Raw genomic sequence first — 17,311 nt, 5'->3', positions numbered from 1 at the left:
TCAAGTGCCTGACTGACCTCTATTCATTGTTCAGGTATTAAAGTGTTATTTTCTCTGGAGAACCCTTCTGTACCCTTAAGACGAGGTTGGATTTCCTGTTATACATTCTGGAGCCTCCTGCACTTCTTCCTCATCACATTTATCATGTTGGTAACTACTTTCTGTCCCCCTCACTTGACTAAAAGGGCAGATCCAGTCCCTATAAGATCCAGGGACAGGATCTGTCCTTTTACCCCCCTGCATACCTAGTAACTAGTACAATGTCCGGAACATGGGAGGCACCAAATAAGTGCCTGGAAGTTAATGAAGGAAAGGATGAATGGCTGTTGCAAATCTGAAATTTCGAAGTGTGTTAAAATAACATATGTTGAAAGGTCAAAAATTAGCTGTGGCAGTCACTAACCCCAGTCATGTCAGAGTCAGGCAGATCTTGGGGGGGGGGGGCATCTAGCATTGCCCCTAACTTTGCAGCTCGAGATACTATACAATGGTCTAGAGAGGCAAATGACTTGTTTAAGATCACCCAGCAAGTTAGTAGGAACCAGTACTTGGAGCTATGGATCCTTACTTCTGGTTCAGTGTTCTTTTATGAAATGATATAAATGTGAACTCCTAAATGCAACTGTCAAGTTTATTACTACAAGAACTGCAGCTCTCAAGAGCCCATTCTTTAGCCCATTATCTGGTATGTGAATCTTTATGGTATACTGATGGGTCACCTTTTGGGGTGTCCAAGCCTGCTGTTTTCTGGAAGAATTTCCATAAGCTGAGTCTTTAATATGTTACAGAAATACTGAACAATGTTTAGAGACTAGTGCCCCATGTAGAACAAACAGACCAAACTTGTTGGGGTTCAAAGTCCCAGTGAACTTTGGAGGTGGGTCTGGGCCCCTTTTGTCTCTCTCACCCAAAACTCTAAATCCCTGAGGGGAACATGGAGCAGAAAGGGTCAATGCAGGGCAGAGGCATCATTCTCTATGGGACATAAATTGAACCTCACCTCCATCAGTGTCTCTGGGAACCTTTGCAAGAACTGTTTCCCCCAGCCACTGACGATGACCATGGCGCCTGGAGGAAGGGAGACACAGTGAGAGAAGAGAGGCTGTCTGTGGGGTTCTCAGAGGGTTGAGTCTTGCTGTCCCATCATTCCCTGCATGGGAAGGAAGGGCTGAATTTGTGCCCTTGGAGAATGGCAGCATGGTGGAGAGGAGAACTGCTGGGTTGGAGCTTACCTGCAATAGAGGTTTGGACATTTGTTTCTAGGACTCATTAGCTGGCTAATTTGTTGTCCAGTTTCTCCCGCTCCCAACTAGCACGGAACTTAGGCTCCGTTAAGTTAGTAGACTCAGCTTTCTCTCTCTTCCCTGCTATATCCCCATGCCTCCAGCAGTGCTGGTGCATAGTAGGTGTTTAATCAATAATGGTGAGAAATTAAAAAGTTCAGCCTAGTCCACAATGTGCTCTGCTGCCTTCGGGGAGCCCCCACACCTCCCTCCCTTGCTGAGGCTTGGCTTCCCTGTCCATAAAACAAAATGAATTGGCTGGACTTGGTATTCTTTAACACCTCTCCCAGCCCTGATATTCTAGAAGTCTATGAAGTTGGCAAATATTGGGACAGTGTGGAAATGGGTTGAGCTCTGATAGAGCAATTATTTCTTCATTTGAAAAAGAGTCTGGACACTGGAAACAGCATTGGGTGTTAAGAGGGAAAACCTGGCTTCTGGTCCCAGCTACGCCTCTTACAAACCGTATCTTGGGTAAAGTCACTTCACCTTGCGAGGACTCATTTTCTCATCTGGAAAATGGGACTACAATACCACTTCGCCAGGCTTTTAGAAGTAATAAATAAATTAACGAAAGCAAAGCAACTGGTACGTGGTAGGCACATGACATCTGATAAAGCAGAGTCATCGCTGTGCCTTTCCTGTTGGCTCAGCTCTATTCAGCCATGTTTTATAACTTGATCAAACCGAAGAAGGTTAGCTACGATGCGGCACTACTGGGTTTAGACCAAGATGAAAAGAAAGCCAGTGTGTTTGAGTGTATTATTGAACTTAAGTATCACAGCCACCCTATGGGGTATTATCCTCTGTGTAGAGGTAAGGGCCTTGAGGGTCTAACACTGTCTCAAGGTCACCCAATTGGGAAACAGCAGGGTGGGGTTTTGAATCTGTGTGGTGATGAAACCATCGTCTCTCTCTCGGGCCCAAGCTTCCTCTTTACTCTGCTTTGTGATGCTGCAGATGAGGCTCTAAAATGGGAGTTGTGCTTTGTTGAGGAGGAGGGGTCCCAGAAATAGGGGGCGTTTCCAGGAAGCCTTGCTGTTACTGTTGGCATTGCCCTAGCCCTGGGGGCTGGCCCTGGCTATTTCCCCAGCACCTCAGCACAGGGCTTTCTCCTCGGGCTTCTGAATCCCCTTTCCAAGTTTCTAGGTCCTGTGACTGCCCCCTCCCCCCTTTGTTCCCCCAGCCCCAGGAGGGGTGGGTTCTTCCTGTGGGTACTACCTGTGTTACATTAGCATTAGTATCCCCCTTTACTGTCCTAGTCCTCCAATGCCCTGTATTAAATTCTCTCTCTTGTGATAACTATTCTGGTTTTCGTGTTCTCATCTGGATCCTGACTGACATAGTATTTACAGTACTGGTCAAGCCTGCCTATTTACTCTGTCCTGCCATGGAGCTGGTTCTGACTTAGCTGTTTTAGGGGAGGCAGCGGAGGGATCACGCAGACATGGTCAGCAGGCTCGGCTGGCACCAGAACCTCCCCAGGGCTGGAGAAGAAGTCCCTGTGAAGGCACCTGCTGCTCTGCAGAGGCGGGAGCAGGGGTGCGGCGGAGTACCTTCCTGTGGGGGCCCCTCGGGCAGACAGATGGGCATCACATAGTCGTTCAGCACCGGGCTCTCCAACAGCTCCACCAGAGCCACGTCATTCTCAAATGTGTTGGGGTCATACAGGGGATGGAGGAAGAAGCGTTTGACTCTGAGATGCTGTTCATTCTCATCTGACCGGCGCCTCCAATGCTTACCTGGGCAAGAGAAGGCCCATGAGGCATGGGGGTAATGGAGACATGGAGGGTAAGATCACACCTTGTCCCCTGTCACCCCCTGTCCCATCCAGCCTGCTTTCAGCCTTAACCCTTTTCTGCCTCTCACTGCTCTTTTCCCAGCCATCCCCTACTTGACTTCTGCAAAGTCATGGGCTCCTACCTCTGGCTTTCTTCTTGAACTGATCCCATTGCCTTATAATCCTCATTCTGATGATCATTGCCACATGTCCAAACTACATAATCACACCTCAGTGCCTCGGTCAGGTGTTCCCTCCTCCATGAAGCTTCCCTGATTCTTGCGTTAGATTTTTCAGTTAGAAGTCTCTTTCTTGTGAATTCCAATGGTACCTCATCTGTTCCCCTCCTATAGGACTCTCTGCTTCCTATCTTATACTAGAGGTCTCTGTGTACATATTCATAGTAGGCTGTAAGTTCCTTGGGGTGCAGGAACTGGCTCTTAATTACACTGTGTTCTTAGATCCCGGCATAATGTCAGTAGGTAAGTATGTGCTGTGCTGAACTGAACTGAATCAGCTGATGGTCTAGATTTTATAAAAGAGAGGGTCAGCTTGGATCATCTGTGTGTGACTTACCTGAAACCATGGATTCATAGAAGCCTGAAGTGTCTTTAGAAAATATCTAGACTGGGATCCTTATTTTACTTATACAAACTGAGGGCTGGACTTCAACGACTTGCTCATGGTCTCACTACCTGCAAATCATAGCCTTGGGCTAGGACTGAGGCCTCTGGACTCCAGTTCTAGCTCATTCTTCGTCCCAGGTGTCCTGCCCTGATGAGTGAGTGAGTGGACACAGTCTATGCCTGGAACCACTGTTGGCTTCAGGAGTCAGCCTGCCCCTCACTCACCCAGGATGATTTTGAAGTCAGAAGGTCTGATCAGGTCTGAGTCCTGTAGGGCTGGGTATTCTGGATTGAGTAACTGGTGGAGGCAGTGAGCCGCGGTCACAATCCAGCTGGAGCCTGAGAACAGAATTGTACATATGTACTGCCCTAGGCTGCCCCCTCCTGCCTTCTATTGCCTTGAGCTGAGAGCTTCAGACTACTTCAGGCTTTCCCCTTTCCATTGTGTTTCACAGCCCGAATTCAGACACTCATTTGACCCTAATCTGAAGATGAGGATTTAAATCTGTGATTTCATCTATCTATTCTAACCAAGAGGCCAAGACTGAGCATCTTCAATGGGATTTTAGGGCTCCCTTAAACCTATGGGCTTGGTGAACTCCACACAGCCCAAGATGGGTCCGCAAAAAGCCTTGTGCTTACTGGCTACCCTTTAGGCATCAGCCTCAACTGGGAACTTCTTAGAAATGCAGACTCTCAGGCTCTGCCTCAGATTTACTGAAATACAATCTTTATTAATTCTATAATAAAATCTGGGGATTTTAACAAGACCCTCAAGTAATTCCTATTCATATTACAGTTTGAAAAGCACTGATCTAGCACGGACATGTCCTTACCTGACTGTACTGTCAGGAAGGTGAGTCAGTGAGAGACGAGGCTGGCAGCCTGGGAGCTGCCCAGGCAGATGTGGACCCATTCAGGCCTTCTGATCTCTCAGAGATCAGACCAGGAACTGGCCAGGGATTCTAGGTTGCTATTCATTTTTCCTATGATGTCAGAGCTGGAATGGATCTTTGATCATCTGGACCAAACTGCAGTGGGAAGAGCCGCCAGCCATTTCTTTCCCACCCTTACTCCCTTTCCCACCCACGTTCACTCCTTGCAAAATCCTGACAGTCCTATTTCCTAATCCTTTCGAATCTGCCTTATTTCTTTCCCTTGTCCCATGTCCTCATGCTGAGGCTAATGACTTCCCTCCCTACAATTGGAATGGCTACCTCACTGAATTCCTGGCTTCTGGATTCACTCTTCCTTCAATCCGTGTTACCCCGGCAAGAACTTTCCAGAATATGTTTATAAATCTGCAGCAGCCTTCAGGATAGATCTAAATTCCTAAATATGGCACTCAGGGCCTTTGTAAATCTCCCTTCCCTGACTTCTCCAGGGTGAGTTTCCTGGTTCTCCCCAGTCCCACAGCCCTAGTCACCATGCCTTTGAGCTGCATATAAGTGCCTTGTAATTCATGTTTGAGGGTCTGACTCCTTGACTTATTCCTTCCCAGTGCCAGAGACTGACCAGGACTTCATAGGTGTTTGTTGACTGAAGGAGCAACCTAGAGCAGGAACACATGTCTCCTAGCTCCAGTTAAGGACTCTTCCTACCACACTGTCCTTCTGGGTCCTGCTACTAGTGTGGACAGTGATTCTCAATGAAGAAATCTTGATCAGTCTCTAGAATGAAGGTTGGTTCCCTTCACTTTCACCCAGTCCCCGAATCCTGGGTCCCCCACCCTTTCCGCATCTCCTTACCTAGAAGGGAGCCCCCACAGAAGGGCTGCTCACTCCAGTGTGACAGCATGGCAATCCAGGGGGTGGTGCCCTTCTGGGCTGGGCGTCCATTGAAGATCCTGGCCATCAGCTTCCGGGAGAACTTGGGGAGCCCACACACTGCAGCCAAAGGAGGGAGGGACAGATCACACTCTGGGCTTCATCTTGCTCTTTGCTAGAGGTATGAGCTCATCATCGTCTTTTAGGAACATCTATTATTTTTTTATTTCCCAGCATTCACTGCACTTTAAGTAACAGCACCCCAGTTTTCCTCTGGGGTCTACTCTTCCCTCATTCTTAGTCCATTATGTCCTGAGTTGGAATGATCTTACATCTGTTTCCAGACATAGGAATGTGACCCAGACCTAATGAATTAAATCCTCTCATCCTCTGGGGACAACAATTGCTCAGAAATGGGAATGTAACCCTGGCTAGCCCAATGAAAGCTGGCCTTGGGAATTTTCCTAAACGTATTAGAAAAAGAGAAAGCCTTTCTCTATTGGGGTTGCTAAGCTGCTGGTTATAATCCAAGATCTATCAATGATCACTTCATTGAGAGTCTTCAGAGAATGATGCTACTAATGGAAAAAAGTGGGTCTAGATGATGAAGGATGAAGCAAGAGAAAGATTGTATCCTGATTTTTGGGTTCCTTGATCTAACCATACCTGAAGTCTTGTGATTTGGACTTTTTAGCTATGTGAGCCTATAACACAAACTCTCTCTCCCTCCCTCCCCTGCCCTCTCTCTCTTCCCTAAGCTATTTGTATTGGGTTTCTTTTACATGAATGAAAGAGTCCTGACTAATAAAGAATTTTCATGCTCTATCCAGGGGGATCTCTTCTCAGAGAAGCCCTTCCTCAGGCCCTTGGGGGGTTGAAGACCCCTCCAAGGGTCTCCCTGATCCATATTGTTTCCACTGACTTGGATTCACAGACACAGACACACAGCATCTTACAGCTGAACAGCCTTGGAGACCATCTAGTCTATCCCTCTCATCATACACCTAAGGAAACTGAGGCTTTAAGAAGGGAATTAACTTGCAAAGAGCTACTCTATGAGTTAGTGGCAAAATTCTAATCTACGTCTCCTGACTTCAGGGCTTTTCCCACCATATCCAGCACTACTAACTCTTACTATGTGACTTCCTAGAGCACTCATACCCTAAGCCCCTGGATCCAGGTAGCCATTTGCCTTCTTGGTAGCTGTCACCAGGCTGCTGAGTAGGGCTGGGGAAATCCCAGATGGATGTGCTTTAACCTTGACTGCATCTTCAGTATCTTCCAGTAGCTTCATTCTACATGCCCTTGGCTAATGTCCCAGGCTAATGTCCTGTCCCCACTCCCAGCAGAATATCAGAGCCCACTGGGTGGGAACTCTCCCAAGCATTCTCTCTCCATCTTCCCCTGTCTATAAACCTTTTTCTCTTCAGAACTAATTCTGGACTCTGGATCTTCTCACTTCCACACTCTTGGGTACCTGGCTTGGGAGATTCTCATCCCCCTCTGATACCTTGAATCTTTCCTTTGCCCACATCTCCAAAACATGGCCAAGTTCTCATCCTAAAATCGCACTTCCACTTTCCTGGCTTCTCATTCATTCTACAGTCTCTCCTTCTCCTCCCTTCCATAGCCAAACTTACGGAAAGAGGAATTGACAGTTAGTCTCCACATCCTCTCCTCTCCTTTGGAGGTGGATTTGGAAGACGAAAGTACTAGGCTGTGCATACACTTGGAAATAAAGTGGCTATTTGGACATTTAGTAGATCCACAACAATATATGGAGGTAGAATGACTCTGGGCCCATACATGGGACTTCAAAAGACATGTTTTCATGTGTAGGAAAACAGGATTTGAAATTTTCTGTCATATATTCTCTATCTCCAGGAATTCCCCTTGCCCTCTGGCTCCTTATTATTAAAGCTGAGCATCCATTGTTTTAGGTGAGGCTGGATACAATTCTGACTTTTGAAAGAGCAAAGTAGAAAGCAAAGTGGGAAATTTAAACTTTCATTTGAAGAGTCAAGGATTGTGGTAAAAGATTTGTGGGTTTCAAGGAACCCAAACCCAGAGAACTAAGCATATAATCATATAATTTTTACTATCAGTCATAGAGAAAAGTGGATGTAAGGATAGTTGTCTGCCTCAAGAGAGAGAGATAAAACCTAGGAAAAGTCTGGAGACAGAGGGGGGAAATGAGGGAGGGAGAGAGGAAGGAAGGAAAGAGAGAGAGAGAGAGAGAGAGAGAGAGAGAGAGAGAGAGAGAGAAGAGAGGAGGAGGAGGAGGAGGAGAAGGAGGAGGAGGAGGAAGGAGAGTTGGAGATTTAAACACAGCAGGGGCCCTGCTTCCTAGAGCCTCTGAGTGGACAGTAGAGGCTGGGTCCTTGTCCCTGGGGAGTGTCCTGCCTGGAGGTTAGCTTCAGACTGTCCTGTGGCATTGGCACTGTTGACTACTGTACCCTTCCTGATCCTGCCTCCTTGGCTTCTGAAGCACTTCTCTTCCTGTGTTTCTGACCCCTCTTTTTGGTCTCTTTCTTGGAGTTTCTCTTCTCTCCATGCCTTCCATGCTGCGGCACCCTTGATCAGTCCTTGGCCCATTCTTCTGGACACTTCCAGTAGATAATAGCAGTCTCCTGTGCCATCCTACTGTCTATACTGTACCCTGATGGATTCCAAATCAGTATCTCTGACCTGGCTTCACTTCTCAGTGATTCCCTTCTTGCTTATTCATTCCTTACATCTCCAGCTGGATTGCTTGTGACCTTCTCCCCTCTGATATTCCAGATGTCTGTTAAGGTCTGCATAGATTGCATCCTAAAGCTGGTAAAAAAAAAAAATCACCAGGGGAAGTAGAGAGTAATGTGACTCCTCCCTGCCATGTCACAAGGTGGTTTCCATGTAACCTCATGATACCTTAGTGTCTCGATATGTCACAACATAAAGTCCTAATATTTAGAGGATAGAAAAATCTGACACACATTAGAACGCAAGACAGGATAGTGCTCGAGACCAGCTACATATACAATGTCAGGCATAATTTAGGATTCTTTTAGTTCTCAATAGTGTAAAAAAACATGATATTTTCATTATGATACGAACCCCAAACAAAGGCAAACCATGAGCACATCCACGGAGAGCCCTCATGAGCAGGTTAGCTGTGCCCCCCCTCCCCACCAGCTCCGTGCCTGCACTATTTCACACCAGGCCTATACACTGAGCCCTGCTGAATACATCATTTGGAGGTTTTAAACTCCCCCAGCTCCCACATCTGCACTGGCTTAGCCATAGGTCTGGTGGGTTTGCACCTTTTTCTCCAGCACCTTCCCCCTCCCCCCACTTCCCACACTGTGCTGCCCACCCTCAGAATCCTCTGCCGGTGAGACCCAGGAATCTGCATTTCTAAGGAGCACTCCAGGTGATTCTAATATACTCCCAATTAGAGAGTCACTAGTTACAGGACATAGTGCAAACATTGTATGGCCTTTAATACTCCTTCCACCTTCCCTGATTCCCTGATGCACCTCTTCCCTCAGGCATGCTTCCCTGCTTGATCTTCATCCACACTGGCCCTTCTCTCCTGTCTCCTGGTGTGTTCTCTGCAGCCTGTTTATAAAGCTCCCCAAATCCTCTTCAGCCCTGTGACTCTCCCACCTTCAAGTGCCCACAGTGCTGTGATCTCTACTCTTCTTACAACACTTCGCTGCTTTCACCTGTGTGAGACAAGGATGCACGTGACCCTGTCTTGCATGCTAGTTTGGCCTCTTTGAAGTCAAGGACTTAAATGACAGGTGCTTCAGTGAAGGCACACACAGCCTGGGGGGACACATGTCCATAACTGACTCCATTCCTCATTTTACCCTTTCTTGGATGATGTCCAAATGACAAAAGTTGTACCTTTTCTGTAATGGGAGAGAGAGTAGCTTAATGAGGGGCCAGTCTCCTTCAAAAGGTCAAAATACACAAACATCAACAATAACCAAACCTCAGAATGAAGGCTGTTTGTTATCCACAGAGGGTTTATTTCCACTTTAGACCCCTGACAGGAGAAACAGAGCACAGAGGCACCTTGCAGAGTAGTGAAGCTTGTGGTATGAAATATACAAAATACAGCATTCTCTATGTGCACTGTTCATAGACATAGGAGTGTGTTTCATGAACTGATTGGACAAGCGGACACTTCCCAATGTTCTCTTGGAATTCTTCTCAAGAGACTTCTCTGGCTGCCTTTCTCTGATGGAGAATCCCCAGAAAAGCAAGCTCTGGGGAGGAGGGACACAGTCAGCCCTGTGAGAGCCAGGGAAAGGCTCGGCAGTCAGAAGACTGAATGCTAGCACTAGAAGAACACTGAGAGGGATCTGATGTCTTCCTTTTCTAGATGAGGAAACTGAGGCCCAGAAAGGGAAAGTGATTTGTGAGAAGTTATACAGCCAGTTAGGGGACTGGAACCCAACACTCTTGGCTGTCTCTCTCTTCCCTGCAAGAGAAGTCTTCATGGGCAAGTCTCTGCTTCCCATGACTCGGGCTCCTGGAAACCGGAGGGGTGGATCTCTCTGAACATCCATGCCAGGTGGGTTCTCTGAAGAGCTCAGACTGTGGGCACGCTGGGCAGTCTGGTGAGATCGGGTTACTCCTAATGTCCTGAGCCCACCCTTCTTCCATTTTCTTGCCCAGAAGCCCAACAGGACACAGTGTGGGCCTTCTCTTTTTCTAAACAATCCAGTTGGGTCTCCACGGTAGGGCTGGGGCTCAGGTCGCCCTTTCAGATGATACACTTCAAAGCTGGAAGTTTGCTTCATGCTTGTCTGGAGCGGCAGGTGTGGACGCCCATGTTGTCAGCTGATATTGGAGAGTAACATATGGGTCTAAATGATGTGTTCAGAATTGACAATAGGAATTTATTAGGGATGGGGGGCCTCCCACTGATATTCTCCTCCTCCTGGTCACCACAACACCTTCCCAGCTTTCTCGTTGTCCTTTGAAATTCCTTTAATAGAGAACATAGGCATATGGCTTGGACTACAAGAAGCTTTTGGGAGAGAAACCTAAGGAACAAAAGTATGCCAAGGCATCAACCTAGGAGACAGGGCCTCGGGGGTCTGATCCCTGTCTTCTAAAACCCTAGAAGAGACTAGACTTGTCTGTGCCAGGGCTGATCAGGGAAAACATACGGACTCAGCATTCAGCTCAACATAAGGAAAGATTTTCTAACAATCAGGTCCCAGCTTGGGCACACCAACAGTGCGAGGAGTGGGTTTGGTAAGTGACTAGGAGTGCATAAGGCCACCGGGGTCAAGCGCTCCCAAAGAGGAGTGTTGGGATTGGCCAGAGGTCTAGTCTCCCTCACTGTGCTGCCGGGGAGAGTGAGGCCTACAGAGGGGCAGGGGCTTGCTCAGGGCCATGCACCCAGGTCTCTTATACAGCCTTTTCCTATACCACTCTCAGGGCCCCTGGGCTGTCTTGGGAGGATGAGAACAGCGCGTTCCATTCCATCTGGTCTGGTGAGTAACGTGGAGTGTGCCGTCGGAAGTGCGCGTGCAGACTCACTCGGGCTGGGGTGGGGCAGGCAGGCCCTGAGGAAGTCAGTCAGCTCACCGTTCCACCTGGAGCGCCCCCAGGCCTTGTGGGGAGCCCATCTGCTCCCACAACCAGTCCACGTAGTTGGAGACCTTTGTGTAGACCCCATAGACCTGCTTGCTGCCGCATTCTTCAGGGCCCCCCCATGACACCAGGCCTTGGGCCACCCAGCGCTGGGTCAAGTCATCCAGAATGACAAAGGCTCCACCGCTGTCTCCAAGGCACGTGTCCTTGCCACCCTCATAATAGCCGGCACAGAACATGTTCTCCGTGACACTGTAGTTACCCGATCGAGACTCATAGCTGGTTTTGCACTCAGCGTGTGGCACCACAGGTAACTTGACGTACTGCAGGACATCGGACAAGGTCCGTGTGCCACTGCTGATGATTTCATCCACTGTCACGTTAGGATTGGAGATGCCCCACCCAGCTACCAGGCCCAGCATGTGGGGCTCCGGGCCTTCGGGCTCAGGACTTGGTAGGCAGATGGGCATGACGTGGGGTCCCAGGGGCACAGGTTCCTGAAGCTGCACCAGAGCTATGTCATGGTTGTAGTTCTGGATGTTGAAGTCTGGGTGGAGCACCACTTGTGCAGCTGAGCTGTTGACAGCGCCTGATTTGTCCCGCACATCGTGCAGGCCCAGGTAGACGGTGACATGCTCCTTGGAGACCGGTGTCACTGTGTTGTCTCTTCGCTGGGAGCGCAGCACGTGGGCTGCTGTGAGGATCCAGGACTCGGAGAGCAGAGCCCCACTCCCAAACCACTTGTCATTTGGCACCCTTGAGGTGTCCTCCACCACTATCAGGGCCTGCCACGGAAAGAGGCCGGGCTCGGCATTCCGACCCCCAATGATTCTCTTGACCAGGTTGGGCAGAGAGCGGGAGGGCTGACCACACACTGTAAGGAGAAGGAGGGAATGGGGACAAGAGACAGAGACTGGTCAGGTCAGATATATGGAAAGAGCTGCTGAAAGAAATTCACATCATTCACTGTAGATTATGCCACACGGGACCCTACTCTACATCACAGGGCCACACTAGCCTGGGAGAGTTCTACACAGGTGTCATCTTCGACTTAGGTCTTTCTGATCTGGCCTGTGTATGGTCTGGCCCTTCTGTAGCCAGTGCCATCGACAGACCAGACCATTTCATGTGTGGGGGCTTCACCATCCTGAACCATTTCCAGCCAACATCACTGTCGGCTTTGACCAGCTCATATTCCAGAAGAGGCCCATGCTGTGGGTACTTAGAAAAGTTCTGAAAACCATAGGTCATGGGCTTTGAGTGATGGAAGGAAACTAAAAGACTGTCTGGCGGGTCACAGCAAACACTGGGCTGGGAGTCAAGATACCTGGGGACTTGACCCAGCTTCTCTCTCCTATGTCCTGTGTGACTCTAAGTAAATTTGTCTCTTAATTTTTGATCTGCTAAATGAAGCAGTTGGCCAATATGATCTCCATGGATCCTTCAAATTCCAAATTCCCTCAATTTTTATTTCATTTTCCATGGCCATCCCCATTTTATGGGAGTAAAACTCTCCAGAGGTTAAGCAATTAGCCCAAGACACATGACTATTAAGTTAGTAGGAGAATTAACTAGATTCTAAGGTCAATGTCTTGTCCCATATCCCACAGTACCTCATTACGTATACAGATCATGGTCATGGGCTCTGTAACTTTTTCTTCTTTGGCCTAAAGGACTCATGCTATGAATGCATGCCCAGGGCATCCAAGGTTAGGGGAAAGTGGCATAATCTACAAGCAATGATGCATGGGCTCTGCTCTGAGCCACCCATCATTGCACCCAGGAACCATGTAGTACCTTCAGGGGAAGAAGAAAGGTCTGATCAAACTTCGTTCCACTGAGTTGTACCCTGAGCATGCACATGCACCACCAGCCTCCTGCAGCCAAATGTCTTTGGCCCATGAGCAGAGAGGGTCTTCAGTACCAGTCCCCTGCTGGCCAAGAACAAGCTCACATGGGCCTTTCCAGCAGGGCTCTTAGGCTTGGGAGGTGAGCCTGGTGTGAGTGTGGGCTTCCTCCTGGTTGCAAATGGCCAGGCTACATTCTTTGGTTCTGGATACTTTCAACAATTCTTTAAAGACCAAGGAATATTTGTGTTTTCTTGGCAACTTTGGGAGGTCAGGCTTTCAGCGACCTAATGTTTTTCAGATGCTCTTCTTCCTGATGCCAAAAGCTTCTGACATGATCCTTAGGCACTCTGTCCTTCACATCAGGCCAGATGTGAGCTGGCCTTTGCTAATTCTCTGTGGCCTGGTCTTTCAGAGTTGAAGGCCAGACGCCCAATTACAAGCAGCAGCCTACAAGGTGACATCTCAAGGCAATCTGTGACTGGCCCTGCACAACAACTCACTTAGTGCTGAAAGGGCCTCATCTGGTAAGGGACATGCCTGTGGTTGAGTTCATGCTTACAACAAAGCCAGCTCTGAATGGTGCCTTTCTTCAATGTCAGAGCTAGGGAAGCTTGGAGCACCACTAATTGACAGATGGAGAAATCGAGGTTCAGAGAAGGCAAGTGACATACTCAAAGTCATTAGTGACAGAGCCAGAAGTAGAGCCTGTTTCTTCTAACTCTTGTTTTATTTTCTGCACTAACGTCTGCTTTTCATCTTGATGTGCTTTTGTCCTTTCAAGAGGTTGAATGATGCAACAAGCCTTGAGCGAGCTCATTGAAATGGGACCTTCTTTTTGGCTGCTACCCTTTTCCATCCAATCTTTCCTGGAATAAAGGAATCTTCTTGAAAAACTAGAGCTTCAGCTGCACTGAAGCCAAATTCAGACTCTAGAGCACTGGAGGTACTGAGGGAGGGCCCTTAAAACAAAAATATAATATTCTAGAATTCTGGGCCCATGAGGATGCCATGAAACATAGAGTCAAGAATGGCTCAACATTGCTTGTGTTGACAGCAAAATTCTTGGCTTCATCTTCCAGCTCTGCCTCTAACTTTGTGGATAGCTTTGGATAAATCAGTGCTCCTCACCGATCCTCAGTTTTCTCACATGTAAAATGAAGGGCAGAGAGTATTTGCTTAATAAGATTCTTTGGAAAGGTGGATGTTATGATGCTAAATAAAATGGCTTTCTCCTTTCTGGTTTGCTTTTGGGTTCAATTTTGGTGTTTTAGGAGGAAAGGATTTAGAAATCTCTGGCATGGTCCAATGGTGAACCACAGTTCTTCCCAATACCAGGTGTTAAAAGAATTTCATGACTCACTGTATCCAAGATGCTTTGTGTAAATATAGAGGATGATAACCATTGAAGGTTATAGAATGTTATGGATCACTTGGTCCTACTCCCTCACTTCTGAGGTATGGAATCTTAGCCCCAGAGATTACTTACCAAAGATCACAATAAGAAAATGACAGCACCAGGACTAGGACCCAAGCCCCTGACTCCCAGCTCAATGCCTCTTCCCCTTCCAGAGGTTGCAATATGGCTGCCCAGGATGGAATCCACCTGCAATGCTTTTACCTTTGGCCCACATAGTATTTTAGCAAAATGGGGATTTGGCTTTCCAGTTTTCCACAGCTCCACCATTCCCCCATCTTCTCTGAGGGTTCATATTGGGTGTGCTCTGTGCCCTTGGGTGTGCTCCTGGCTAAGCCTGAATGAGATGATGGGGATCACCAGAGTATGAGTGGGTTGACCTTTCCTCCGCTTCACCTCCTCCAAGTTCTTTCTTAAGTATAAAACCCTCCCAAGTGAAGTCTTCCTAACCAGTCCTGACTCCTCCACTCCCAGACTACCACACGCAGTGAATTCGTCCTTCTGTAGGATCTCATAGCAACTGTGATGGCCAACATAGAATGCTAACATTTTCTTTGGTTCTTACAGATAATGGTAGACAACCCTATAGTCTTTCTATTTTAACATCTATATCTAACATATAGAAGCCTACTGAGTGGATATTGAGGATTACTAAAAGGTACCGTTCAGATAATATACTGTCCCAGTTTACCCCACACTCTAATTCAGTAAAATACAAATGCCACACAACATTTAACTATACTGCAAAGCTCCTGCTGTTCCAGCAAATATGTAGGTGGGGTCAGCATCACTCCTCAGTGCTGTCCTGAATGGTTATATCTTTTAATGAATTCTGCTTGATTAATTAAGTCAATTCTGCTATTTTTGCTTTTATTAAGAGTGTATATTTCTGTGCCGTGACTATTAATTTTCTTTTTGGTGTGGATTATTTGTTTCACCCTACAGAGTATGTTTGAGGCTACGGTTTTCTAGAAAGTTGATTTGAATATATGTGTGCACTATGATTGCAATGCAAATCACCTATACTTTTAATGCTAACACAAATATCCACAAAATGTCTCCCAAATCTCTATGCACAGTGACACTTTCTGTTACCACAAAGTTCTTTTTTCATCTTAGAGTGGGGTGAGTAGGTGAGCCATGGGGCTGCAGTGGTCAGTAAGACTTGAATACATTGCTCTTTGGAGGAACTTCTTATTTTGTCCTATAGTTGTCTGTTATTTGTCCTATGTTGCTCATCTCTACAACACAGTGAGCACTTGAGGACAGAGTGCCCACTTTCTTGATTTCCCTGGTGCACAGGAGGTGCACACACAAACTGTTGGAGGGAAAGCCTGGTGGGAATGGAGCAGAACTGCAGAGAAAAGAGATAGGAAGGCTCTTGGCGTGATAACAAAGGCTGAATGTAGAGGCTGGATGGTTTACCAAGACCTGATCTTGGGCTCTCTGAGGTAGCCCTTAACAAAGGACCAAAGCATCATGTTCCCCATCCACTCTCCATCAATAGCCAGAGCACCTTGGATGGGAGACCTGGAGGCAGAGGACTTGAGGGTCAGGTACCTGGCAGACATGTGGGCTGGCTTCTCCCCAGTACTTCATTCATCCAGACTCCTTGGGCAGAACAGGTATATATACCTGGGAGAGTGAAAATAGATGGGAGAAAAGGGAGAGAATGGTTGATTTGTAGCACATGGAAAATAGATCTGGGTTCTTGATTCTTTTATAGTAGACCATTGCAAGGGGTCTCTCTGATCCCATTCTCTTTAGGCCAGTCCTCTCTGCACCCTGAAGGACCTTTCTAAAATTAGAATCTATGCCTTCCCTCTGCTCACAATCACCAAGAGCTCCCCATTGCCCTCACAAACAAACAGCACACTCTTCAGCATGGTGTCCAAAGCTCTGTGCAATCTGACTCCTGTCTGTCTGGGGCTGCCCCCTTCCTTTGATCCAGCCCAGCCCCTGGAAGGCACTTCCTCCTCCTCAGTCACCAGCCCTTTGCTCCTGCAGTTCCCTGTGGCGCACTCGTCTGCCCTCCTTTCCCCACTTAATAAACTCGTGTCCACACTCGTGTCCGCCATCTCATCTGAGTCTCACATTAGCTCTATGAGTTCCCCTTTCGAAAAGTGAGGGCTTTGAAGCTTAGAGAATTTTCTTAGTACCCGTCTGTGGCAGAGGCAAAACTGATTGGCTTTACCGTCTCCCTGAGGGTTCCTTCTCTGCCAGGGGCTCTGAGTGTGCATGTGAGGGTTTTGGGGGTGCCATGTGGCCTAACCCGTGGGATGTCAGCTTGAGGCAGGGAGAGGTAAGACATGCCCCCAGGTGTTTCTCCTTCCAATTCCTCCCAAACTTCGGCCAGTAGACTGGCCGCCTCATCCCCCAGTCCAGCCCTGAGGCCCAAATGGTACAAGGTGGGAGTGGGCTGGTTTAGCATGGAGGGCTCACCTGTGATATTGTGGAGCATCTTGTAGTAGGGCTGCTGGCAGGAGTATCGGATCTCAGATTTGTATGTGGTAAGTTTGTTCCTGGTGGAGAAGGTGATTTGCCCATGTTTCAGCTCTGCTGGGGCTCCACAGTCTGCAACTGAGAGAAGAGAGTAACACCTCTTAATTACCCTGTGCTCTTCTCCTTGGGGCCATACGAAGGATCTGTCTCATATAGATGTGCAGGTTGTGCACTGCACACAAGTTCAGAGAGCAGTGCTCTAGTCTATGAGAATGGTACCCTACAGATTTTACAGGGCCTTTGCCGCCGTGAGTAGCTCTGCTTTTGGGGTCTCTTCCATCTACTGTGGCACTACTGTGTGGCCAACTCACCTGGCCTCGTGTCAACTCCAGGGCAGGGGCAGGGCTGCTGAGATTTAAGCAGACCCCAGTCTCTTCCCCACACAGTCCTTTCTTTGACTTCCAGTTCTATTGTGCAATCCTCTTAGTCTCTCCTGCCCAAGCATGAAGCCTGTAGCTCATTGAAAAAACTCTGGCTGACACGAACCAAGGAATC

The 17,311-nt window shown here is 47.8% G+C and overlaps 1 protein-coding gene across 5 annotated transcripts in view; it reads right to left on the bottom strand.

Moving 5' to 3' along the window:
• MASP1 (MBL associated serine protease 1) overlaps positions 1-17,311 on the bottom strand; it is a 63,388-nt gene that overhangs the window by 4,603 nt on the left and 41,474 nt on the right. For 3 of the 5 annotated variants that reach the window (XM_003991806.5, XM_019839999.3, XM_019839997.2), the window contains 3 exons: positions 16,757-16,894; positions 15,875-15,949; positions 9,447-11,924 (listed from right to left, as the gene is read on the bottom strand). In XM_003991806.5, coding sequence (XP_003991855.1) covers positions 11,041-11,924; positions 15,875-15,949; positions 16,757-16,894 — 1,097 coding nt within the window. In that variant the 3' untranslated portion in view covers positions 9,447-11,040. Of the gene's footprint in view, positions 1-1,000; positions 1,069-2,839; positions 3,026-3,914; positions 4,029-5,437; positions 5,576-9,446; positions 11,925-15,874; positions 15,950-16,756; positions 16,895-17,311 lie in introns of those variants that run through there. The other 2 variants (XM_011286032.4, XM_019839998.3) reach the window with 2 other exon arrangements.

This window comes from Felis catus, chromosome C2 (genome assembly GCF_018350175.1).
Source record: "Felis catus isolate Fca126 chromosome C2, F.catus_Fca126_mat1.0, whole genome shotgun sequence".
Taxonomy (NCBI): domain Eukaryota; kingdom Metazoa; phylum Chordata; class Mammalia; order Carnivora; family Felidae; genus Felis; species Felis catus.
The sequence above is the reverse complement of the archived record's forward strand: the minus strand, read 5'-3'. Positions and strand labels throughout refer to the sequence as shown.